At 30.6% G+C, this 27,914-nt stretch overlaps 2 protein-coding genes across 2 annotated transcripts in view; both read right to left on the bottom strand.

Moving 5' to 3' along the window:
• The window catches only part of LOC112693131 (transmembrane and TPR repeat-containing protein 1-like), a 168,302-nt gene that overhangs the window by 71,635 nt on the left and 68,753 nt on the right, over window positions 1–27,914 (bottom strand). The window contains exons 7-9 of the mRNA XM_025568057.1: window positions 11,648–11,837; window positions 7,170–7,291; window positions 5,142–5,315 (exon numbers count right to left, since the gene is read on the bottom strand). Coding sequence (XP_025423842.1) covers window positions 5,142–5,315; window positions 7,170–7,291; window positions 11,648–11,837 — 486 coding nt within the window. The remainder of the gene's footprint in view (window positions 1–5,141; window positions 5,316–7,169; window positions 7,292–11,647; window positions 11,838–27,914) is intronic.
• Window positions 13,152–13,907, bottom strand: LOC112693141. The gene is made up of 2 exons (XM_025568070.1): window positions 13,382–13,907; window positions 13,152–13,289 (listed from the first exon to the last, which is right to left on the bottom strand). Exons 1-2 carry the CDS (start codon window positions 13,879–13,881, stop codon window positions 13,172–13,174), a joined length of 618 nt encoding a protein of 205 aa, XP_025423855.1. The 5' UTR covers window positions 13,882–13,907; the 3' UTR covers window positions 13,152–13,171.

The following is a 27,914-nucleotide window of genomic DNA, read 5'->3' as shown; positions in this document are numbered from 1 at the left end:
TCTAAATCGTGTGGAATGTAATTGTAACACACTCGAAGGAACAGCTCAAATGTATTTTATTATCATTTTATATTACGCCGATCAAACGCCTTTGCAACTGAATTTCTGAAATTACTAAAGTAAATTCATAGCAAAACGAAGCTTTATATATACCAATATTATATGTTTTAATGATTGTATTGTTATAAATATATTTTATGTATAAGATGATAACTTAATTATTAGTATTTAAAAAAAAAAAAATGTTTTAAAATCTATTATAAAATTAAATAACGTAATGTATATGTTGTAGCTACTTAGTGAAATTGACCATTTCATAAAGTGGAAACGGTTTTTTAACACTTCGTGAAATACGAAAATATTTCATGATATGATCACATTTTCATGAAATGGTCGTTCCATTTTGACATCGTGTAATTCTTTTCACGATTTGGTCGTTCACTTTGTGTACCGAAAATATATTTTATGTTTATCAAAGTTTTATAATAATTTTTGTTTGTTATATTGTGTAATATATTAAGTTTAGTTTTGATATAATTAATAATATGAGTAGTAATATTTAGGTAATTAAATAAATTATATATTAATTTTAATAATGTATATATAATATAATTTATCGTATAGTTAATAATGATTTATTTAAACAATTTAATGAATTATGGCGACGGCTGTTACATTTAATACTACTTTTAAGACAAGCAAAACGTTTAGTTTGACAAGCACTTTTGCATGTACAACTCAAAAATCTTTGACCTCTAGATATAATATTAACTGTTTCACGCAAAGTTAATTAGTTTTGCTTGTCAACTTGATCAGCAGATATGAAATGTGTTGTGGTACGCTGCATATTTTTAGAACTAAACCATCCTTTAATTAAACTATGTTCAGTTCCTACTCTATATATCTCATTTTTTTCTTAACTATAACAGCAATCATGCGTGTTGAGTTCAAAGTCCCTTTATCGACTTTTGAAACAGGAATTGTAATGCAGTTATTTGTATTGAATGTAAGAATTATAACCTGTAACAAATAACAAAAAAATTACTTAAATATACTATACACATCCAATTTATTTACATTGTATGTCGAATTGTTAAATATAATAAATAATTAGATACCTGTAACATTCTTTCGGCAGCTTTTTTTTTACCTATATGCGCTATTTCACGTTCTTCTAGGTACTAGTTTTTGATTTGTCATACACAAATAACAAAAGTCTTCTGTGGATTCAATTTTACAATTTCCACAATATCGTTTTAACATTTTTTTGTTCTTCTATTTCCTCTTCATATTGGTTGTATATTTCTTCAAGATCTTCTTCAGCTGTTCATTTTTTTAAAACTTCTTGTGGTAAGTTAGATGTTGTTAACCCAACCTTAGTCTTACAACCAAATAATGCTTTGTAAGGAGATCGGTCAATTATGCGGTTGTGTGAAAATTTTTTTTGGAATTGGACAAACTTCAATCCTATAGACCAATTTTTTAGATTTATTGTCCTTCATCCATGCTCGAAACATATTTTCGAAATCCTGATTGCTACGTTCAATACTTCCTTGACTCTGAGGATGTCTTGGTCTCCCATGTACAATAATAAATTCCGGTCAAAGTTTCTTAATTTCGTTAATAACAGAATTTACAAATTCTCTACCGTTATCACTTTGTAAAACTTTCGGTGCACCAAAAGTTAAAAAAATGTTGATTAAATTAAATGCTACTTCAACTACTTGTTTACTTTCAAGTGGAAATAAAGATATAAATTTTGTATGGTGGTCTTGATAGTTTAAAATCCATTTATATTTTCCGTCAGGTAATGACTGGAAATCCACAAGTCAACCTGACCCCTCTCGTTGAAGTCTTTGATTACAATTGGTTCGATAACAAATTTACGATTGGACCCTCTCTTACTATTTTAAATTGTGCATATTGATAGAAAAACATACCTATAAAATATATAAATGAATTATTATTGTATATTATTATTTATTTATTTATTTTATCTACGTGTGCGCTGCGACACGTGTTATATTCACGTGCAACGTGCCATAGCGTCGGATTTCCACTTGCTGTAGCGCACATTCGTAATATTTATTGGCAAGCCTTCGGTCCATGGCTATCACACTTTTTCAGCTTTTCCTTGGTCGAACACAGTAATCGATCTCGGCGGTGATACCCGTACAGTGATATGGTCGTTATCGGCCGACCTTTTTGACGACCCGATTGAGCACGGTAAAAAAAAATAAATATTGTGTGATCGTTGTCTTATTGAAAACTAACTATTAGGCTGGCAACACACTAGCATTATTTTACGATGCAACATTTTTACCGCACCGTAATATAACTGCGCGTTTTGTGAAAGTACATTAAAATGAATAGAGCACAACACACGAGTGTCCCGCAGTAAAATTGTGGCGCGATATTTCGAAAATTGTTGTGTGCTCCTTGACTTTACCGTGCATTCAAAATATCGCTATAAAGGCTTATCGCGAGTACTTTGAATTTAAAAATGCTGGCAACCCACTTAAATACTTATTGAAAGTTGGAAATAAGTATTTAGGGAAAAAATTTTAATTTTTACCTTTTTCATGACAATTGTATGAGTGCTATTTTTAGCAAAAAAAAAAAAAAAATATATTTAATTATAACATGCGATTAAAATCCAATAAAAGATTTTTAATTATAAATCATTATATTCAAATGTATTTTATTTTATAATAATAATATGGATGCACCGAGCTCTATACAGCAACAATATACAAAATGCGAAAAAAACGGTGTCTTGTCGTTTTTCTATTGGAGAGTTATTTCTTTTATGAAACCTAAGCCGAAAAAATTTTAAATTATGAAATAATCGTTACAAATCTAATATTGAATTACATAATAACTATAAAAAAATCTTGCATCTGGGTTCTTTTTTGGTTCCTATTGTTTGATTGCAACCGAGTTCAATCAGGTTACAAAAAAGATCAATCGTGCTCAATCGGGTTCCAGCCACTTTCGGACTGTCACGCCATGGCCATCGTGGTATAGTTTTCGTACGTAATTTGTTTTGAATTACTTATTTACTATATCTTACTTGATATCATCTTTGTCATCAATGTTTTCATGAATTAAATATTTCTTCTCGGCCACAGTTAATACATCATATTTTTGTAAAATATAATAATCACGTCTTTTTTTTGTACTTCTGTGAAAAAATAGCATGTATTTTTAAATTTAAATGAATTACCGTTACTCAAGATTAATAGGTGGTCAAATTAATTAATTTTGTTGGTACTTATTTAATTTAGCATCATTAATTTCGGCCGTAATTGTCTCAATCTTCATATTTGTAAATAGCTTTTTTCCCGATCTGTCCAAATAGTACTTGTCCATTCAAATGTAAAATTTACTTTTGGATTAAAATCTTCCATATTATTAAGATTACACAAAATTATTTTAAAGTAAGTACCTAAAATGCGTGAATGTGCGAGCACAATGTAATCCGTTCACCGACTATACACTTTTAAACTTTAACAAAAATCTAATATGATAAATCAAAATCATAAAAAAATAAAATCTGCTCATTTCAGATAACCATGTAATTTATTTAATAGATATTATTGTATACTACAATTTGTGGTAAAGGGATTTCGCGCTTAAATCAATAGTTATAAGTTATAACTTATAACACATTTCATATCTCCTGATAAAAATGATTGTAAGACCATGATAAATATGAAATATATTTTTGGTACACAAAGTGAATGACCAGATTGTGAAAAAAAGTACACGATGTTAAATTAGAACGACCGTTTTATGAAATTGTGACCATATCATGAAATATTTTCGTATTTCACGAAGTGTTAAAAAGCCGTTTTCATTTCATGAAATGGTAAATTTCACTAAGTGGCTATGACATATATTTTAAAATAACTAAGTAATAACATAAATTGAAAGAACAACTATACTCTTATATGCTCAATCTAATATTATACAATCTAAACACTATAATTATATTGATTTTTTTTATTGGAAAATTAATGGTGGATTATAACAATCGGTTAAATAGGAAATTGATATTATTATCACTATCTTTTTCAAAAAAGTTTATTCCATATTGAGATAGCAAAAACTATTATTTTCATGGTTTTGATAAAAAAAAAAAATTGTATTCTTTATATTGGAATTCATTTGTTGTTTTGTAATTTAAAAAAAATTCGATATGGAATGAAATGTATGTTATCGCATTTCTAAATTCGCTTCGATATACTATAATTATGAAAAACATAGGTCGACGTGATTTTAAGAACTGTTTTTCTACTATTTCGGTGACACCACCACGTACACCATTGAAAATGATGTTCGTTCTTGGTCTCATTGGACACGTCGTCGGGATGTACGACCAGAGTTTTTCAACTAGCAGACGGTAAATAGGAAATTTTATACGGTTGTACGTCGGTCGAAACGTCCGGATTATCGGGTTTCCGTAAGTCATAATAGTTGAAAACCACGTGCTTCTTGTTCGACTGCAATACACGCAGCTGTCAGTGGTAGTTTATAGTCATTTACAGTAATAGCGTTTGCCGCGCATCGTTTTCCAACCGCCGCCGTAATGGTAAATATACATTATGCTTTATGTACATGTATTTCGAAACGGTCGATTGCAATGCGGTTCACGGGCTTAACGGTGGTAAATAACGTGGTAATACTCTAACGATCGACACTGGACCTTGCGGTTCCGACAGTACATACACATACACAGTTCTATATATGTATAGTCCATAGAAATGAGTTAAGGTGTTATTGTGTTTGGAAAACGAGTGAATTTCTGCTAGGCGATCGGTCTGAACCGATACACATGGTAACCGGATGGTCGGAGGGGTGGCTGTATACAGTAGTGACTCGAAGACGTGTGGACGGAGGAAAAAAAATTCCGGTGAGCTTTAAGGTTCTTAATGACTACGATTACGATGATCACTATCGGTTATTATGAAATTGGGACAAAGAACCCAATACCGGTTATTTTTTTTACATGTCTAAATTGTATTGAAAAAAAAAACTAATGATTCTTAATCGATTACATAAATTTTCTTAAAATTCCAGTGGTCGAGAATGAATCCCCCCCCCCCCCGTATCCCCATATACGAGCCTATGTAACTTACTTGATTATGGTCGGTCTGGACAGCCAATCGCCGTTTCTCAGCACGGTCCTAGCCACGAACACGAAAAGTGTGAATCCCACTAAGAATTTGGCCGTTAAGACTATCCAGCACGAGGACTTTTTGTGGCGCAGGAGCGATTGCAACCCGTATACGAACAACAGAATTAGTCCCATACTGAAAATTAGAAACATTACGTTAAACATATATCGAGTAAATATTTTAGTATAAATGGATATTGCGTTCTTGATAATCGAATCTTGAAAAATAATATAGTATTGCAGTGGCTCGGTATGACGGATTACATTTTGCGCAGTGTTGGTTGTCAATATTGCTACGTCAACTGCTGATATAACTATAACGTGGAGTAAACACGTTAATTTATTATGTTTTATATCACAAATATGCAGCACAATGATAATGAATACAATTATTGTACGGGTTTCAAAAGGATTACGAAATCGTCTGACAAAAATTCGTTTTCAAGTAATAAATATCGATTTTCTAGAAAACGCAATGTAATGTATTTTTAACGAACGATTTTATCATACCGTACACGGAAGTGATGTGAAAACCAGCCTTAATATTAAAAGAGTGTTATAATAATATGTTTCGCAAGTGGACTCTTGCGATTAAAAATTACTAAAAAAAAACCTATTGAATTTCAGTACCGGTGCAAATAAAACACTGTTCGTAAACTTGTTAGTACATTTATTTTCGGATTACTTTGATCACAACAAGGAATGTTTTCCTGGCACCACAATGTTAAAAAAATCTATAATTTTTTCACGCCATTAAATTGTACCAATTTGTACCACTCATTTCAGAATTTGTACCAACGAATTTCCCACTGAAAAATCGATTTCTTTTTAGGGGTGCCTAATTAATTATAATTAATTATAAACCCTTTAGGGGTGTATAATATTATTGTATCGATTCGGATAATCGATTTAGTATACCTCTCTGTAACATTTTACACAGATAAATTAATCGTTAATTAATAAATATAAGACCGTACCCATTGTGAGACGTATAAATAATGTTAATCAATATGATTAGAATTTTTTAAACATGCGATAAACGTCGTCGGGGGCTAAATGATAATACGTTGTATAAGTCATATCATGTTTTTATTTTAAACAGCCGACGTTCATATAATTTATATAAAAATCAGTTTTCTACCAATAATGTTATTTCAAATCTTTTAACAATCATTTCAACTATATAAATTCCTTTATACCGTACATGAAGCACAATTATTGCAATAGAATTATCATAGAAAGTAATACCTAGTAGTAACGTCAAATCCTTGATTGATAAATGTTCACAAGTGCAATCAAATATATAATTAATAACTTAACAAAATATGTGCCTATTTTAGCGTGCAATAATATTGTTGGTAATATTTATTATACTGTATTATGTTATATATTTTATAACAGGTAATGTTATTTGCGGGTTTTCAACCTACAAAATATTATTTACGGTCATATAAATCCTGATTTTGTTGTTCTACCAGTCCGAAATTTGGATGTTTATACGATTTTATTTAATTGGTAAAAAAATCACACACTCACATAATACGATATAATAAAGTAAAATATCATATTCAATTTTCCGTGGAAACCGTTTTCCTGGCACCCGTAGAGAGAAGTTGATTTTCTATAAGAAATTCGTTGGTATAAATTCTGAAATGAGTGGTACAAATTGGTACAAATTATGGTACAATTAATGGCGCAAAAAAATATGTGGAATAGTTCATTAGGTGTGATTTTGGGTGTCAAGGAAATGTTTTCCTGACACCCCTAAAGAGAAATCGAATTTTCCGTGAGAAATTCGTTGGTACAAATTCTGAAATGAGTGGAACAAATCGGTACAAACTATGGTAAAATTAATGGCACAAAAAATTATAGATTTTTCAACATTGTGGTGCCAGGGAAACGTACCTATCACAACAGTAAGTACGCATTTCTTATACTAAACGAGTACTGTACCCGGACGGTGATCGAATACATATGAATACACATTTACCTGGGTATGTAGAGTACTCTTTCAGCGACAACGAATCCCACTGTCACCAGTAGGTTGGAAGCGGGAATGTAAGGGAGAACCAGTAGAAGAGCGGCCAACACTTGAGTGCCGTGTTTCTGCGCCTGTAAAAACAGGAAAAAACAACATGCTATCATTATAACATTATACGAACATTACGTGCACGCGACGCGAACATCAAAACAAAGGGTAAACATCAACGCACACAAACGTTGATCGGTGGCTAACGAGGATATTACCGACTGTAATTTTTTTTATTTTCATTTTTTATTTTCATCGATTTGGTACTTCGTAATAGATTCGAAATTGAAAAAAAAAAATAAAAAAAATCATAATTTTGACGACGCAAGCTCCGTGCGCTAAGCACACAGACGATTAACGAGGAGTACGTGGAACCTCGAATAACGTTTGTTAGATATGTGATATTCAGTGAATGTTTTCTGGTTCTTTTCAATATTTTTAACTGTAGCTTGAGAGCATAAAGGAAAGGACCTTAATGTTATAAATAAATGTAAATTGATTTAGGCATTATTAAAGTTAAATAAAAAATGCAACTTATTGGCTTATGGATGTCTAGAGCACAATATGGAGTTCAGACACGACTACCATCCGAGTTAGCCATACTTTATATTGTGCTCTACACATCCATAAGCCAGTAAGTTGCATTTTGTATTAAACTTTAATAACGCCTAAATCAATCTACATTTATTTGTAAAATGAATATCCTTTCTTTATGCTCCCAAGTTACGGTTAAATATATTCAAAAGGACCAGAAAACCTTCACTGAATATCACATATTTAACGGGTCACCCCCGATCACGTTAAAACGCCATGCGAATTGTTCCACGCCTATTGACCTAAGAGGTATAAGTTTTCTCAATGCTGTACAGTAGTGCGACGCTTCATAGCGACGTTATGATGTTATCGACGAAGAATAGTTGTCAACGATCAGAAGTCGATATTGTGCACCGGCCCCATTGGACTACGGTCGATGAGTGATGAACTTCATTGGGCGTGTGAAAAATGTGAAATAATAACGACGTGATGCACAACAATATTTTATTTTAGTAATGATATCGTTTCATGTGGCGTGTCACACACGCAATATCGATATTGAAAAAAAAATAAATAAAAAAAAATAGTACGATATCGTAATAACTATTCAACTATTACAGTTGCGAGTTTTATAAAATTGCTTTTTGAAAAATCTTGCAGATAAAAAAAATTAGTTAAATTTGTTATTTTACATTACAGGTACATGACAGCAAAAGGAAGAAAAGGGAAGGCAATTGTTTAAAACATTAATACATATTATACTATCATACGATTGAGTTCTATGTAATAATGGTTTAGTCGGTCTAATGATACGTAAGTGTAATAGATATGTATATAGGAAATATTTGATTATATTTTAAATTAAATGTTGCGTCGAAAGATAAATTAATAATAAAATCGAAATTTTTAAGAATTTTTATCGACATTAATATTGAATAATATACGGTTTAGATAACGATATCCGAAAATCGGTTTAGTACAATTATTGTGTATTGAAATATCGGTTTCTATGTTCCTCTATAATTATTTCTTATAAAAAGTTGCGACACACGAAAGAATTGTACAATAAATCGGGATAGAACGGGGAGAAAAAAATTGTCGGTTAACGAAATGTTACGTTTTTTAGAAATTCGAGAAGTCAATCAGTTCGTTGGGATACCAGCTGAGGCGTACAACTATTTGTGTTCTGGACGAGTGAGCGTAATTTTCTTCAGAGAACGTCTTCATGGAATCAATGGGTAGACTTGGTGGTTCTTCTATTCTTTTTCGCATTAACTGCACATATATAACCGAATAAAACCCATGCGATAAATTACCTGACTTGGGATAAAAAAAAAAAAAAAAACAATAGATACGTCATGACAGAGTATATGACGAAATAAAATACATAATATATAACATTTAAAATATTATTACGCCATTACCAATTGGGAATCAAAGTGATATTAATGTAATTTATTAACACGCGCGCTCATATATATATTATTAATAATACTACTGTTACAACTGTTATGTGTTGTTACTATTTCGGAAGAATATGAACTTAATCGCGTTAAAGCCTTGGTCATACGTGGCACGTACGCGTTCGAGGTTCGCGTTGTCTCCCCTCGTGCCACTACCGTCATATTGTTCAGTTAAAGTAGCTGTACAATAGCAACAATAACTATGACAATGATGACGGAGACGGTGATGATGATAGTAATAATAATAATAATAATAATAATAGCAACGATATTGTGACGACAACGACAGTAATAATAAAAATAAAAACACGATACATCTCGATTTGTTGGAAATTGAAGCAACAATATCCAAGTTTTTATTAATTTATGTATTATTATTATTTTGAGGGTGAAATTAATGGCGAAGGGCTGTGGCTGTGGCTCACGGTGGTAGCACGATACGTGCTCGACAAAGCGACGGTGTCCCACCATTCGGACGATAGTATGAAGTGGCAGTGGTGCCACGTCGTACGTTCGGTACGTGCAGTACGGTTATTGAACGTTTAATTAAAATCATAGGATAAAATAGTTCATCCAACGCTACCGTCGGACTTCCGTGTACCTCACCAAAATGTGTCCACCCATACCTCATACGTTTACATTCAAGAGCGTGTTTAGACTTACTTCCAGTGCAGGGGGGCTCAAATTTTTCTTTAATTTATGCTCAACATTTACAAGTAAAATTATTGGTAATATTTTAATCTGGCGAATCCTTAGCATTTGTGTGTTTTTTTTTTTTAATCTAATGCCAGATCCACTTAGAATCGATTTTTGTCGTTAGATCTTTTTTAAAACCTGTCTGTATTTTGAATGTCACGCTAGTGTTTTATTTGATTTTTCATTAAGTATGGACTTGATATAAAGCTTAATTCAATATTCACAGCCACGCGTAATTTGATTTCATTATAAAATTATCCACATTAAAAAAATTTGAAATGTGTTTCTGACATAAAATCGAATTCTTGAATAAGGATTCAGGGGGGGTCGCCCCTTTGCCACCCCCCAAAATACGCCCCTGTGTACATATGCGTATACGCAAACACGGGTTACGTGTCGTGCACATGCGTACGATGTGCGCACTACTCGGTTCAATGTTCTCCGTCCGTTGACCTAAATTTCGACGTTTATCTTTGCCAAAACATTTCGGGCAAATGTTAACGAGCCCACCAGGTCGACCTTTATTCGCTTATCATTATGAAGCCGCACCCGACCTACCGGCTGCCCCGCTCGAATTGATTGCGCATAAAACGCCGGTGTATACATTCTCCGGAATGAACCCTATGCGCGCGCGCGCTTTCTGCACCCGAAACGAACGCTCGAGACCGCGAGAATTTATCGGCTATGGGTTGCAAAGTCACGGGGGATGGGGGGGAGGTGTTTAAGGATAGGTAATGATGATAGGGCGACCGGTCTAAAGATGCGCAAGGGCAGGTTTAAGGACGGAAAACATAACTCACCGAAAGTCCACCTTCGGAATTCCTGTTAGCGCGCTGCGGGGTGTTGCACTCAAAATATCCCCACATTAATTATGGTCATTTGGTCGGATACATTACCCCGGCTCAGCGTTATTATGTTAGTTTCACAGTATTGTCGTCATAAACCATGAGGTTCCGTGCCTACAAACGGTCATGTATTTTTCATTTTATATCGCATGACATGGGCTGAAACGTCAGTTTCAATTAAGATCTATTTACATGTGTGCATTCCCTGTTGCATTATTAACCAAATTCGTCGTCAAACCGACGGTTTTAAATGATTCATTTTCACGTGCACTATTACGTAACGTAATCATGAGTTAAAAAGTTCATGCAAATATTGGACCAAGGGCAATATTATTACTAAGGATGATGTGATTATCGTTTAAAAACTTATTCGGCTACAATCACCGAACGTTGTAGCGATATTCACGAACGGCTATAACATGAGTACGCAGATAGACGAAGACAAGTTAGGTATCGTCTCGTACATTTGAAATTCGCGAAAACATTGAGAACGTATTACATAAGACGGTTTTTAACAACAAGTAATCGGCCGACGTGCGGATATTTTTGAGTCTCGATATGTAACAGTTGAATCCGGAGATTCAACAATTCGATCCGGGTGACGACATTTACGTTTGCTTACGGAAGGTTCGAGGAGAGCAGTGTTGGTTTCGGGGTTAGAAATATATCGAATGTCGTACTTCACGATCGACTCCTGTCGAGATCACCGTGGCCTTACACCTACACGCCACGTTCGGTGGTCGTACCTGGTGTGCACGTGGAACCGTGGATACAGCTGCGGTCTACCTCGTATCCCTCGTCTACACGCGACCCTAATCGCCGGGTCAGGAGAGCGGGTCGGCATAACGGTCGGATCGGGGTTGTTATTCGTTTATTTATTTTTTTTATTTTTTCCACTTACGTCCATGTCCGAAAGTATCCTGCACGTAGCGCACAACAAGAAGGCTGCGGTGACGCACGTCCCGATATTCCTAACGTCGTTCAGGGACGTGACCAACGGTAGCGAGTTCATTTGCCAATCGTGGCTCAGCGTCGACGGGCACAACATCAGCCACAGGTTGAACGCGGCTACGTAGCTGTAACTCAAGAACCTGGAAACAGACGGACATAATCAGTGGTGTAGATACAATTTTTTCTAAGGGCTGTTTAAGAGTAAATTAATAATATTCTTAGTATATATATTAATACGAAGTCCTATATAATAATATTACATTTAAAATGGTATTTTTATTACGTGTATGTCTCGTATTTAATGAAAATTATTTTTTTAGTTAATTTTTATTATATATCTAATCATAGTAAAATTAAAATATAATTTTACTCTAATATGTAATTATTAATAAATAATAATTAACCATCATTAAAAAAAAATGTGGAAGATGAATACCTTTTACATCTAACTAACACGCTACTGGACATAATGCATTACACTGGAAGCAGTGCGAAGGACGACGGACGATGAATCACGTGTGTGAAGTTAGCCCCCCCACTATAAAAAAAACTTTCCAAAATAATTGTAACCTTATTTTCTTAATTTGTAACTATTTGTAACCAAGTTTTTAGAATTTGTAACCTCATATTTTTCAAGCTACGGGTACTTTCTCAATGAGGGGCTAACTTCACGCAGCCCCCCCCCAATTCAACGAAATCGTCCAAAACAAATTGTAACTTATAAAGCCCAATTTGTAACTATTTGTAACCAACTTTTTGAAATTTGTAACCTCTTCAATTTCGTGTAGTCACCGATTTCCCTATGGGGGGCTGGCTCCCCCAATTCAACGAAATCGTCCAAAACAAGTTGTAACTTATAAAACTCAATTTGTAACTATTTGTAACCAACTTTTTGGAATTTGTAACCTCATCAATTTTAAGTACCGATGGATTTCCCAAAGAAGATAACTGAATAAAAAAATAAGTTTTTAATTTATAATATCACCCAGTTCAATCAATTCGTCTAGAACAGATCGTAAGTTGAAGAAAATAAATCTATATTTAAGAAAAACAAAATCTAGAATGAATAAATGTCTTAATTAACTAGAATTTTACTTTTATTTTTATTTGATTAGGCTAAAATCTTAAATCAAAGATATTTTACAACATACTCAAATTATAAACGTATAAAATAAATTATTACTACTCGTAACTTATTATGAGAAGCCACTTCACATTCCTTAAAATTCAATAGTATAAAATAAATTATTAAGTAGATTAATGTAAATATTAATTTGTATTATTAAAATTATTAATTAAAATTATTTTTTAATATAAATATACACCTGTTAGAGCCTTACAAAAATAAATAAAAAAATTAATTAAATTTTAAAACGCTTAAAAATCTAACATACTTAATCTGATATTTTTATATAAAATAATAGATGTGGTTTTACATATTTGGATTCTATACACTTATATATTGTTCTTTTTTTTACCAAGTTATTATATATTTCCCAATAACCTTTACACGTTTGCAGTGTGTTACGTAGTGGCCCATGTTTTTTACATCTGAATCTCCAATGTATGAAATTATTGACTGTAGTGAAAACCTAATTAATAAATTATTTATAGTATTAGTATATAATAAATTACTTCCTAAAATATATATATGAATAGTTATTATTAACATCTAAATATTTACCTTTCTTTTCCAATAAACAACTTTGATGTTATATCATTGACTAAGATTTTATTTTCATTTATCGTATTATATTTAAATACGTCTGTTTCCAATAAAATATGTTCCTGCAATACTCTTATGGAATTTCTACTTATTTTTTTGCAGTTTGGACACCATTTTTCTTTTTTTTCCGTAATATATTTATTTAAATATTTATTTATATCTTCTAAGTGTCCACTACTATTGAACAATTCGTTGAGTATTATTGTTGCATCATGAAATACGGTTTTTGTATTACAAATGGTACATTCCAATGTTTGTATACTGCTAGGTATATCAGAAAGAAGCTTGTTATTTAAAGATATAATATTGATATTTGCGTCCAACATTGAGGTTCCGGATTCTACTGGTGACTTTTTGAAAAATTCACTTTCTAGCAGCAAATTACCTCGTTGTTGATAAGTAATGCTTGTTGATCCATGAAGAGCTACATCTTTGCATAATCTTATAAAAGGATTCATTTTATTATTATCAATATATAACTTATAACTTTTGCTATCGATGTAACTTACTGTTATTGCTACTAAAAGCGAATCAATAGCACACGTGTTAAATATCAGAATTTTTTTCTTTATTTACTTTAACAGCGGGTAAAAGATTTCCGTTTAATATCACTGATAATGAAGTTGATCGTAATCCTGAAGTGTTTAGTACACGACGAATATCTGAACATGGACTTGTATATTTTGATAATCGTTTGGAATTTATTATTTTTTTTTTAATTTTGATATGTTGGTCTGCTTTATTTCTCCAATTTTCTTGTGTTCATCTGTTATCATTATATTTAAATCAGATTTATCTGAATTGATAGAAATATCATCATCACTATAAAATTCCGATTCAACATCATTACTTATATCGCTATTTATATAAATTTCCTTATTTGTTTCATTACCATATATCATATCAGTACTACTGTTGTTTGATCTAAAATTATTTTTTGATTTATAATCTTGAATTTTGTTAACTTGTAATAATCTGGCCATTTTTAATTCTCCTTCTATCGATAATAAATGTGAACCAACAAAACGGTCTATGGTGCTAAGTGATTGTCTCAATTCATTTTTGGAATGAGAAAAATATCCTTCGACTGGTGCTCAAGTGGCCATTTCATACTTTGATTTATAGTATCTAGCCATTATGTTTGTCCAGAGAGGAAAATCTTTGGTAATCCGAAGAAGAGAAGCACATAAGCCAGGTAAAAAGTACCCATTCAAACGATCACCACGTGTATCGGAGAGAACTGCTACACGTTCTTTAATAATTTTAATAAATGTATCCATATTATTTGAAATATTATTAAGACATTGAACATTATTTTGAATATTTTCATTTTCTTCAACTATTTCTTGGTCATCTGAAATTATATTTTCTTTGAAATCAACATTTTTGATTTGTTTTAAAATATTTTCTCTGAATTTTTTCTGACGAAGTGTAATATTTTGTACCTTCTATATTACCATCAATTTCTGAAGATGCAATTACTAAAATTTCAGTTAACATTGTTTTAAATTCATTAAGTGTTTTTGATTTTTTAAGGAGAATTATGGCTCTGACGTAAAATTCTTTAATTTGTCCGTGTCTTCTTACCTTAAAACACTTCCATCTACAAATCATTTTAATTAAATGGGCAATATCCAAACGCACATAAACATATAGTTTAGAATTTGAAACAATTACACCATCTTCTTCATCTTGAAGAATCTTCAAACTCATTTCACAATATTGTATCTTAGATAAACCATAACAGAAAGAACGTGTAACAGCTCTTATAAGTGCATTTGAATAATCAACCACAACTTCATATGGTTAAGTAGCACCAGCTCTTATCCATTAACTTAACCAATAAGTTATAGTTGCTAAATCTTGTACTTCTTAGAGCATTTGACACACTGGTACTTGAATAAATCCATCATTTAAAACTGCGACATATAAAAAAATATGTGATGATTGTAATTCCTGTGATGTTCTATTTATATTTCTTACGACACTTCCAGTTGTATCAATACAAAGTCTACAATTACGCAATGAATTTGTTTTTGATTTCTTGTAAACAACCATCTGATACGGAGACCAATAATGGACGATTACTCGATCAATACTTATGTTATGAATTGATCCAGCATAAGGAACTGTATGTTTCATTCCCACTAAGGACAAAATTGGATTTTTTTTTACGATTTCTAATTTTTTATCTCGAAATTCTTGTTTAGCCTTTCTTAACACATTTGTCTGATAAATGTTTGTTGGTATTATATCTCCAAAGTCACATTTTCTCCTTATTTGATCATTTCTCCAAGTATTTGCACGCAGGTGTTGTAGATCTTCTCCAATACTATATCTTTTTTCTCCATTTAAGTTCCTTTTTGAATTATTATTATATTATATTACTATTCCTCTAGTATCTTTGGTTTTTAAAATAAGTTTTAAAGGTTGATCTTCGAGAGGGTGCTTAACAGCTACACCTTTAAGTTTGGCATAACATTTATCAGTTTTACAAGTTGCATTAAAAACTAAAAAACATTTAGCAGATTTACTGTTATAAAATTTACATCTTTTAAATATGTAACAACATGGCAACTTGTGTATTTTTACAAATTCATCAAATATTATATTTGACCAAACGCCTGGTTTCAATACTGAATATTTTCTTTTATTTTTTCCATTGCCATACTCAACATCAATCGGTTTCATTTTTTGATAAGCTTCATACGGAATATCAATATGAAAAGTTTTAAGACTTTCATCACCATCAAAATCCAAATCCATTTCTTCATCTTCAGACTCTTCGGTAAAACTAGAATTTGACATATTACTTTGAATATCTGCAGGTTAGGTTATTCGAACATATAAATAATAGAACTAATAACTTTACAAATAATTTATTATGTTTAACTTACCTTTTTTAGTGCCATTCTTAATATATTATTATTAATTAACTTAATTAACCAATTGAAAAAACTGTGGTATAATTACAATTTCACTGCACTGCATTTATTGAAGTACAAAACACAAATGATGGATATGGTAAAATAATATTTGGCAATAATAAAAATTAAAAACAAAAATAATACAATGTAAAAAATTAATTATATATATTGTACATGTCGTAGGCATAAAGTTAAATCAGGCATATAGTCAAATCAAATAAAATTAAATGCCTAATTCATTTATTTTCTTCAACTTACGATCTGTTCTAGACGAATTGATTGAACTGGGTGATATTATAAATTAAAAACTTATTTTTTTATTCAGTTATCTTCTTTGGGAAATCCATCGGTACTTAAAATTGATGAGGTTACAAATTCCAAAAATTTGGTTACAAATAGTTACAAATTGATTTTTATAAGTTACAACTTGTTTTGGACGATTCGGTTAAATTGGGGGGGGGGCCAGCCCCTCATTGAGAAATTTACAATTACTCGAAAGGGCCGAGGTTACAAATTCATACATTGGAGATTCAGATGTAAAAAACATGGGCCACTACGTAACACACTGCAAACGTGTAAAGGTTATTGGGAAATATATAATAACTTGGTAAAAAAAAGAACAATATATAAGTGTATAGAATCCAAATATGTAAAACCACATCTATTATTTTATATAAAAATATCAGATTAAGTATGTTAGATTTTTAAGCGTTTTAAAATTTAATTAATTTTTTTATTTATTTTTGTAAGGCTCTAACAGGTGTATATTTATATTAAAAAATAATTTTAATTAATAATTTTAATAATACAAATTAATATTTACATTAATCTACTTAATAATTTATTTTATACTATTGAATTTTAAGGAATGTGAAGTGGCTTCTCATAATAAGTTACGAGTAGTAATAATTTATTTTATACGTTTATAATTTGAGTATGTTGTAAAATATCTTTGATTTAAGATTTTAGCCTAATCAAATAAAAATAAAAGTAAAATTCTAGTTAATTAAGACATTTATTCATTCTAGATTTTGTTTTTCTTAAATATAGATTTATTTTCTTCAACTTACGATCTGTTCTAGACGAATTGATTGAACTGGGTGATATTATAAATTAAAAACTTATTTTTTTATTCAGTTATCTTCTTTGGGAAATCCATCGGTACTTAAAATTGATGAGGTTACAAATTCCAAAAAGTTGGTTACAAATAGTTACAAATTGAGTTTTATAAGTTACAACTTGTTTTGGACGATTCGGTTTAATTGGGGGGGCCAGCTCCTCATGAGAAATTTACAATTACTCGGAAGGGCCGAGGTTACAAATTCTAAAAAGATGGTTACAAATAGTTACAAATTGAGTTTTATAAGTTACAATTTGTTTTGGACGATTTCGTTGAATTGGGGGAGCCAGCCCCCCATAGGGAAATCGATGACTACACGAAATTGAAGAGGTTACAAATTTCAAAAAGTTGGTTACAAATAGTTACAAATTGGGCTTTATAAGTTACAATTTGTTTTGGACGATTTCGTTGAATTGGGGGGGGCTGCGTGAAGTTATCCCCTCATTGAGAAAGTACCCGTAGCTTGAAAAATATGAGGTTACAAATTCTAAAAACTTGGTTACAAATAGTTACAAATTAAGAAAATAAGGTTACAATTATTTTGGAAAGTTTTTTTTATAGTGGGGGGGCTTACTTCACACACGTCGATGAATCGCATTTTCAGCGTGCGATTACGTTATAGCGTTTGACGGACACGATGCGTTGTGGGGATACCGCATGAACACGCGTTTTCATTTTCTTTTTTCTTTTTCTTTTCATCGTTCTTCGAATTATTTCTGACAAAGAAACAATACGCTGTTTCGGAATAATATTTCAGTTGGCACGGTTCAGCACCGAGCTGCCAGTTGTTTTTCATATTTCTTATTTTCTATTAAAATGTATGCATTTTACCGGCATACAGATGTATAATAATAATTTAATGACGTGATTATAATGATGAATAAATCAAATATCAATGGGGTGAATCGGATGAAAATAAACTAACATAATATTATTTTTTTTTTTTAATGTGAAATACAGTTTCTGATATGGTGTTTCTTGACTATTCGGAGCAGTTATAATAACCGTGCGGTTGACCGACCGACCATGAAATATGAATGGTTTGAGATGCGACATCAAAGAACTACCCGGTGAGACGCTTGACGATTGAGTGGGCTAACTGGGGCAGATGTCTTTCAGTTAAAAAGCAATACGATATCGCAGTAGAAAGATAATTTTTCGAGTCCCTGTACGCGTTGTACAATATTGCACCGCGTAAGAAAAAAACATATATAAATATTTGTCATGATGCTAGAAATATTTTAGATTCTTTTCAAACAAGTATATGGGAGTTTTTGTAGTAAAGCATTTTTTTTCAAAACGTGCAAGGGGCATATTCTTGTATTAAGTTATTTCAATAAAAGAATCATGCTCGAGGTTGTAGCTGATAGTAGCACTTGTAACAGTTGAGTCTCAGTTTTTTTTTTTTTTGTGATTATAATAACTATATTTGTACATTAACTGTTCTAGATCATTCAATTTTTGACCTTATAAAATGTTCCAAAAATCTATTGTCGTTCGAAAAGTGCGGAGAAATAAGCAAATATGTACATGATTGTAAAAATAATATGTAAATAAGTCGTTTCAGATGGAAATTAATTAAACCGATATTCTGAGAATTTAAATAAAGTTCAACAAACTATAAAAGCTGATTCATCGAAATTAATTGCTATGAAATCGATAAAAAACCATTAGATTGGCTTTGATATTTGATTTAATATCCGATTACAACGTTGCAATAGTATGTGTTTTTTTCTTAGTACCTTTATTTTGCAAATCTAAACACGATATGTTAAATAAATAATAAATAATATTCCAATAAACAATATATTAAATAATTTTAGATAAAGATATGTCATCATCAATTTCTATAACATAAGTAATTTCAGAATTTTTAACAAAAATCTTTAAATCTTTAAACCATGTAAATTTATAATGAGTCTCTCAATCTTTTGTTCATGTTTTGTAAAAAATATTTCTGTTTTTTGAGTTTTTTTTGTTCTTTGATATAAATATTTGAGTTTTCCGACTACCCACAAAATTATTTTGGTGTTAGTTTTGATTTTTTGCTTAGTTTTTAAGATTGTTCTTATTTTCTTTAAAATAGATGTAGCAATAATTGTTCTAGTTTTATTATTAGTGCCCGAAAAAGCTCTAAATGCATTCTGTACTAGAAGCTCAACTTTTAACTCTGAGTCAATTGGTTTGATTGTTTCTACACAATTTTCTTGTTTCACCTCTTGATTGCCAATGATCTCAATATTACGTAAGAGATTTTTCTGTTCTATTATATTTATACGTTTATTAGGAACTATAACTTCTTTTGAAATCTTCACATTTTCAACTTTAATAGTTTTTTTTTTCTAATTCTGATTCTCTCAAAGTTTTTAATATATTTTTCATTTGATTTTTGAACTTTGAAATTGCTCACTCATAAAATCAACGGATTTTACCAAGCTTTCAATAGTAAAATATGATATATGACAAGTTTTAGGTTTGTTGGTACCTATATTAGTTCTGCACTTGGAATAACTCCATGGTTCTTTAGAAAAATTTGTAATTTTTCGATTCGTAGGTTCTCTAAAACCTGTACTTCTTCGTTGCAAGTAAAGCTTATTTTAGAAAAGATCATTTTACGTGAATTTTCGTTAAATTTACATAAACGCAAAAAAACAACTGATAAGCATACACGTATAGATACATAGAATGCAATTGACGGACGACCACAGATTACTGATACATTTGTATAATCATTTGAATAAACTGTTTAGGGACTTCTGAATGGAAGCAATAATTACAATAATCTCTACCATTGATAGTTGTTTAATTGTTAGGAAACATTAGAAGTTCCCATCGGTAATTAATTGGAAGTAATTCAATTTGACACAAACAATGTATGTGTGCTTTATAAATGATACTCAATAGAAGGTACAATTATATACGAATGTAATATCTTTGAATATTTTTTAACATTTTAATATTTTTGAACGAATCGAGAGTATTGTATCATAAAGAAAAGCTTTGAAAACTTAATTTCAATACACGGATTTACAGTAACCTTTTTGTTCGTCGAATATCTAAGATTCGGTTACATTCGCTCGACATAAACCTGTAGATGGTAAATTATTACGTTCCATGCATTGTTTTACTTAGTTACACAACAAATATGACTGCTGAAATTATGTAAAATCTCATTGCGTTGTAAACCATTTATACAAAATTATAATTTAATATTACCGTAATTCTTATGGGTTCTATGTTTATGGCACGTACCGTAATGTATGTTTAATAAAACCCATTTATACATGGTATTAGTATTGTTATACGTTTTAAACTTTCAGTGTAACCAAAATACTTTCTTTTTTTTTTATAGTAATACCATCTAGTGTTCTTTAGTAACGTACATATTCATACACAGAATTTGTATTCACTTTAGACAAGTACGTACACACATACACATACAAGAACTTAAATATGTTTTCTCACGCAAATATTTTCGGTACCAATAAAAGCTAATAACATTTATAAATTACAGCGGAACGAGTCTATCGGAATAAAATGTTGTGCTAAAATAACGTTTTACGCCTATCGTACCTAACTTTATTACAAGATGGTCGTGAGTTATTTGAATCGGTATGTCGTGTCGTAGTTGAGCCGTTATTTTTCGTATCCAACGTACGCCCCCATGGAGTTTTCGATACATGTTTAATCGATCGATCTAAGTATCTTAAAACAATTCATTACATTTATTTTTCACGTAATCGGTAAAATGATTGGTTATAAATCACAACTCGTCCACAGACGTTCTCACTCGGTTTTGTGGTTTTGTGGAGCGAGTAAAATTTTAACACCAACATATGTATTGCCAATATCATACAAACTACGATTTTATTCTACCAGTGTATAGTAGATGTAAAAAGCATTTCGTTTCCCTTGATTCTTTTAACCTTTTTTTTATCATGTTTTATTTTTATTTTTTATTTATTTATTTATTTTTTTTTTTTTTTTTATTTTGATCTCCCATTTACCGATATTCGAAACACGTACGGTGATATAAATAATTTTGGTGAGGTCTAAGGACATTTAAGTCTTTGCAATACGCTTGGCAGCGATCCCGAGAGAGTGTAGAAGAAAGTCCGACAGACCGTAATGACATATTTTCTTCTCCACTACCTGCGTCAATGCACGCGCGCACACACATACATACACACATATTCTAAATAATACAAACATTTATTGGTTAAGTATGCCTTGCTAATAAGTAGATTATTAAAATATTAAATGTCTAAAGTATAATATTTGATTTTTCTCGGGTTATAAAAATCATCCTAGTCTATAATTTCTAATTAACTGTTTCAAAAATAAAATATAATTCGTTTAAAAAAGTTTCAATATCAAAAAGATTTCGTTGACAGATTATTTATTTTATTCGCATAGTCTGTTCGTTGTTATATTATCAGATAACTTTACTATACATTTTTATTTCATACCTTTTATTTTTAATCGAAATAGATATTGTCAACAAGTAAAAGATAATTATTTTAAGCGTTAAACATTAGCGGAGCTGCACAGCGTCTTTTCTCTCTGGGTTAGTCGTGTAAATGGTAAATTTTAAAGGTGTTCTGTTGTTATATTTTATGCACGAATACGATTTGTTACGGGAGAAAAAAGGTTGAAGACTCTACACGTGAATGTTCGGTGGTTTAAGATAAAAATCGATTTCTTTTAGGAGGGGGTGGGGGAGGCATGGACACCGCAGAAACTCTATGGACACACTCAATCGATACGAGACGTGGGTAGGTGAAACCAAGAACAAATCGAAACGAGGCTAGGTCCGGTAACTAAGCGCAAAATGGATTTAGTACAAAACCCGTTCGCTGCCGGACCGTCCGATGAATGCTGTCGGGTGAACGCCGCAGACGTGTACCGTACAAATCGCAATGGTGTATTCGAACGATTCCTTGTGATAACCAGTGTTTGTAATTAGATAAGTACTTTTTTACCTAGATAAAGATAAAGATAGTACAACAAAAAATGATCTAGTAGAAGATGATAGATGATTAAATCAAAATTTATCTAGATAAAGATAAATACTTTTTTATCTAGATAAAAAAAGATAATTTTTCTTTAATGCCATATTTAAAGCAGGGGCGTCATTTAAATATTTGCTAGGGTAGGGCAAAATGACGGTCGACGAGTCACCGACACAATATAACAATGAATGTAGAATGTAGTAGGTTATACTATATGATTAATATTGTTTCTAAATTAGTCGAATAATTTTGTATTCGAATAATTGTATTTGAAAATCAGTCGAATACATTTTTATTCGAATAATTGTATTTGAAAATTAGTCGAATAAATTTTTATTCGAATACATATTTATTCGAATAATTATCTAGATAAAATTTTGCCCAACTCTGGTAGGTTATATTCTGTATTTGAGCACCTAGTTTCGGGCTTCTGACGAAAAGATTAATAATAATACCCAATATATAATATTATAATGAAAATACAATTTTTACTAAGATGACTGAACAATTCAAATTCAAAGTATTAATTATCAAAAAAATTAATTATTAATAAAAATATGTATTACATTTTTTTTTATATAAACAAATTGATCTAGATACGTCTCAACGCTAGCGGTAACGGTGTGCGTGAAGTTGGCCCCCCTAAATCAAGCTAGCGACTCCAAACTTTCACAGATATTTTGCAATTGATCTGTTATAATTTGCTATGTAGTTTTCAGAATTTGCATACATAACAACATAACATACAAAAATTTTAAACTTAAGTCATAAATTATTTAAAAATATAACTCAAACAATTTAGTTTTTTAAATATTTATTATTTTTATTTAAAATTAATTTAAAAAAAATATTTAAAAAAAATAAGGTATAAAATACTAATAATCATTAAAAAAAAACAATTTTAGATTTATATATATATATATATAATTAAATGTGGAATTATCTGATTTTTTTCAGGATTTGAAATTTTCTGAATTCCTTTAGTTAGATTGTTGTGTATTTCCCAATTAATTGCAAAATTCCTGTGAAGGTTTGGAGTCGCTAGCTTAAAATTGGGGTCTGTAAATTTGGCCCCCTGAACAGAAAATATGAATTTCCGCAAAAACCGTGGGTATGCAAAAATATTTATTTATTTCTTCAAATACACATATTTATTCGAAAACAATTTATTGAGGTACAATGTATACAGGCATTGAAAAATTTAAAATATAAAATTTAAAAAATTATATAAAAATGTTTGTAGCTAAAATTTTTTGCCAACGTCTTTTCAAAAAATTAAAATATAAATGAAAATTGTCCCATTTATTACTATCTACTTCTACTTCTTATTTTTAGGGTTTATTGGGCCTTTAAGATCATCCCGTTTCACAACCATTATTACTATCAACATTTTTAAAATCTATTTATAAAAATACTTATATATATGTATATAAACTTTACGTTATACCACGCGTTTCGGTCGACAAATGTATTGGTTATTTTTCGAGCACATCAACGTGCGATAAGATAAGCTTTTGAATGTAATAATTAACTTTAAAATTATATATACAACATTCATCTATACAAAATACATTATTATTAATACATTATATAGTGAAGTTTTTACCCACTATAAGTGTGCGGTATTTAGCTGTACGATATACTTATCTAGCAATCCATAAAGTGTGCGGTTTTTGGATGCAACCGTTCTAATATCTAGCATATGTTTATTAATTATTTTTTTCCGATTTAATGTTTCACGTTTTTAGGTGTATTGGTTTATCATAATTTATAATATACCCTGTGTTTCATTTTTCCATAAACTATTCAATAAATTAAAACTAATTTGGTCAAAAGAAAATACAAGAGCATTTTTCAGCCTTCATCTGTCCGTATCAGTGAGATTATATTTTGAATATATATACTATATACTGAATCCTTAATTTAGTGATCGTCGTTATTACAATGACTTTTTATTCAAACCGATACTGCGAATGCCGATAATAAGCGCTCAATATAAATAGCTTTATTGTTATTATCGTTAAACCAACCGCTACGCGAAACCACTTTGGTTTTAATTTTTGGAAATTGGCCGAACCTTTAAGGACTTGATAATGGGTGTTGAAATGAATTCGTACCGTTAATAATACGACTGCACACACCCACAATAATAGTTGTTATTAAAACCCGATGAGTATCGATTCGTTATTAAATACAGTCAGAACAAAACCGTACAAAATAACAAATACGAAACAAATTTTAAGATACGAATAAGACGTAGGATCAATAAAATAAATAACGAAAATTGTGTGATTTTATTATTTTCTCATCGACTTTAAGAATTTTTTTTCGAATTCAGTTTGTAGATATAAAGTATATATTTATTTTTTCGCCGACTGCGATGTTATTACAAGTTAAGAGATAATTCACAATCGAATTTTTCTTTGGAACATTTCAGATTTTGAAGTTATTATTCTCGTTGAAGGTTTTTTCTAAACTTTTATTTCTAATAAAACGTATTTATACAGTAACTTTTTTCTTTATATCACAATTTATTGAAGATTTAAAACGATTGTTGTAGGTATTCAAGTTGTTTAGAATTTTTAACCATTTTAAATTAAGTTACTTAATATATTGGACAGTTGAAAAATTGAAAGGTTTTATTTAAATTTAAAAAATTCGATCTCGATTTAAAATATTTTATTTTCCTCAATACATTTGATTGGCTGCATCCTAAATTAAAGAAATAAGTGAAATAAGTCAATTGGTATTTTCAAATCATTAAAAAATAAATAAAAAATAATTATAATTCTCCCCTGCATAAGTATTTAAAAAATTATTCCGAATTTTGAATAATTATTCAATAAATACTAATTCTTTAATAAATATATTTATCAAAAAAGTCAGAAAATTAAACTTTTGTTTTTATTAAGTTTTTAATTAAAATGTCTCGAATTCGTTCACCCCGCTAGCTCCTGGAATATCCTTAGTTTTAAACAGACAATATAAATACCACCTCCCTCAATCTCTCTGTTTCTCTCTGTCTTTCTGTTAAAAGGACTTGGCAGTCGTCGACATTGGCCTGGGTCCAAGAAACTCTGAGTGCCTAAAAGTCGTTAAGCTGTGTTTTTGTCATTTCTCAAATAAAGTATTGAGTGATACTTCGACCGAGTATTATTGGAGCAAATTATATTTTAATTTTCTCGTAGCCGAAGTATCGTATATTAAAAAAACACTATATTGTCCATTAAAGCGGGAATTAATATTATACCTACGTAATTGCTGGTTTTTAAACAACGGTACAAATTGTTATTCATATATAATAATTTAAAACCATGTAGTAGACGTTCCTCCACATATCCGTTGACACGAGCAAGATGTCACACGATTGGAACGTAATACATTGATCCGACTGTCCGACGCTTGTCATCAAGACGTATTCGTTTGGTAACACCCGCTGTAATCGGATAGATCAATTATGGTAACATTCGTGACTGGCTTTGGAGTACAAGCACGGGTTCACATGGTCTCGTGTTGGGTAAAACGATTGTCTCCAAACGACCGAACCACGTCGTTACATTTAGATATACACATGAGTTTTTCTAGATTGTTACGATCGACAAAAAAAATAAAATAAATGTACATGTATATGCATGTTACACTTCTTTTATTTGTTCTATTTTAAATATTAGTTAGTCATAATAACTCTATTTATATATGCTAGGGATCATACTCTTTCTGCGTGAATGAAACATACGTGTTCATATATATATATATCGAAAATTCATTAAAGTAACAAAATAAAACACGTAAAAACGTATCGGAATCATAGTGACGTGAATACTCGAACTTTTTGACGACGTGAATAATTTTAATCGGTATAAAAATGTGTATTATTTACTGCCTATATCATAATGAATAGTTTTTAATTTTACAAAGAGAAATAGTTGTCGACTAATGATTTATAGAATTTTGTCATATATTGCATTACAAAAACCAATATAAATACGTGAATAATATAATAAATTCACGGTCAATTTTAAGCAACGGGTCTTATAAATCGAACCTTAGTTTCACGTGAATACGTATTAGCGCGTACACGTGAAATAAAAATCACTAATTTATACGAACATGATAGAGAACGTTATTTAATATTTGTGGAATATCCGTTAGATTACGTATAATATACCTACTTAGCTACATGATCTCTGTGCATAATTTTGTTTATCTATTATCATATGTTACCGCCTACATGTTGAATTTATTATTTTTTATTAATCTAATTTTATATTTATGAATTGAACAAAGTAGTACATATTTTTATTTTTTTTTTAAAAAAACCGTAATTATTTTTATTTGTTTTTGGAAAAAAAAAATGAAAAGAAGTCACACCTGTTGTTCACTCCGGTGTTGAAAAATTAACGGAAGTAAGTAGACGAATATAAATAAATAAAATGAAAGCAAAATAACGGATTGTTTATGGTGCAGAAATTATGTGACTATAGTTGGTTTATAATATATACATCGTTCACGCCAAAGCATGGTTTCCGATTTCATCACACCCGATGATGGAATTATATTTTTATTATTTTTATTCATTAAATTTGTACAAAACACGCATAATATAATGTGTAAACACAATAATATCGGCCCATTTAAGCCGTCGCGTTGTAGTAGACAGTTACCTATCTTATAACGATTAATTGATTATGAAATATCAGAAAACAATAAACAAATAATTATCGTAACAGTAATCATTAAAAATTGACACTCACTCGCATATACCGAATTAACACGGAACACATTAAACATGGTTACTTCGTACCGTATGTTTATTGTACATCGGTCGTCCAGAATTTCACGGACAGTGGATAACGGACTTCTTGAAATAACACAAATTAAGTTAATATCGCAAATTTTATTCATAACGTAAATATCTAATTATTACATTCTCAATACTATCATAATTCAAATTGTATGTTAACTGCATTGATTTTAAGTATGTTAACAATCATAATATCGGATGATTCATTAAACATTGTTATTATTTATAGAAAAAAAATAAGAAACTTATAAAATAAAACTTATGATTTCAATAGGTGAGCGCGTGAGGATTTGGATCTTTAGTATTAGGTTACAATAAAATAACAGAAAACATAATAAAATATTTGTATTACGAACAAGACTAGAAAAAGTTATTTATGCCAGTAAGCATTATATGATGTTTCGAGTTCGGTACGTTGCGAAAACAATTTAGAACCATTGGGTACTCGACGAACGTAACGTGCAATAGTATTCCCATGAATCGTCGATTACCGGGCAAAAATATCATTGAAACCCTGGGTACTCGCGTCCGTTAATCTAACCGAAGATAATCGAATAAAAACGGATGCCCTTGCATTCATCACTTTAGAGTGCGTCGTAATCCAAACGTCGTATGCTATCCACGTGTT

Source organism: Sipha flava, unplaced genomic scaffold (genome assembly GCF_003268045.1).
Source record: "Sipha flava isolate LNK unplaced genomic scaffold, YSA_version1 117_pilon_pilon, whole genome shotgun sequence".
NCBI classification, from domain to species: Eukaryota; Metazoa; Arthropoda; class Insecta; order Hemiptera; family Aphididae; genus Sipha; species Sipha flava.
Note: the sequence above shows the minus strand (reverse complement) of the source record. Positions and strands in the feature narration are given on the sequence as shown.

What these genes read in the sequence shown, in the direction of transcription:
- LOC112693141 (XM_025568070.1), bottom strand. Translation starts at nt 13,881, where the DNA reads ATGAATCCTTTTATAAGATTATGCAAAGATGTAGCTCTTCATGGATCA. An exon ending in TTGTTTATTGGAAAAGAAAG is followed by an intron (nt 13,290 to 13,381) that starts GTAAATATTTAG and finishes TTTATTAATTAG; the next exon opens with GTTTTCACTACAGTCAATAA.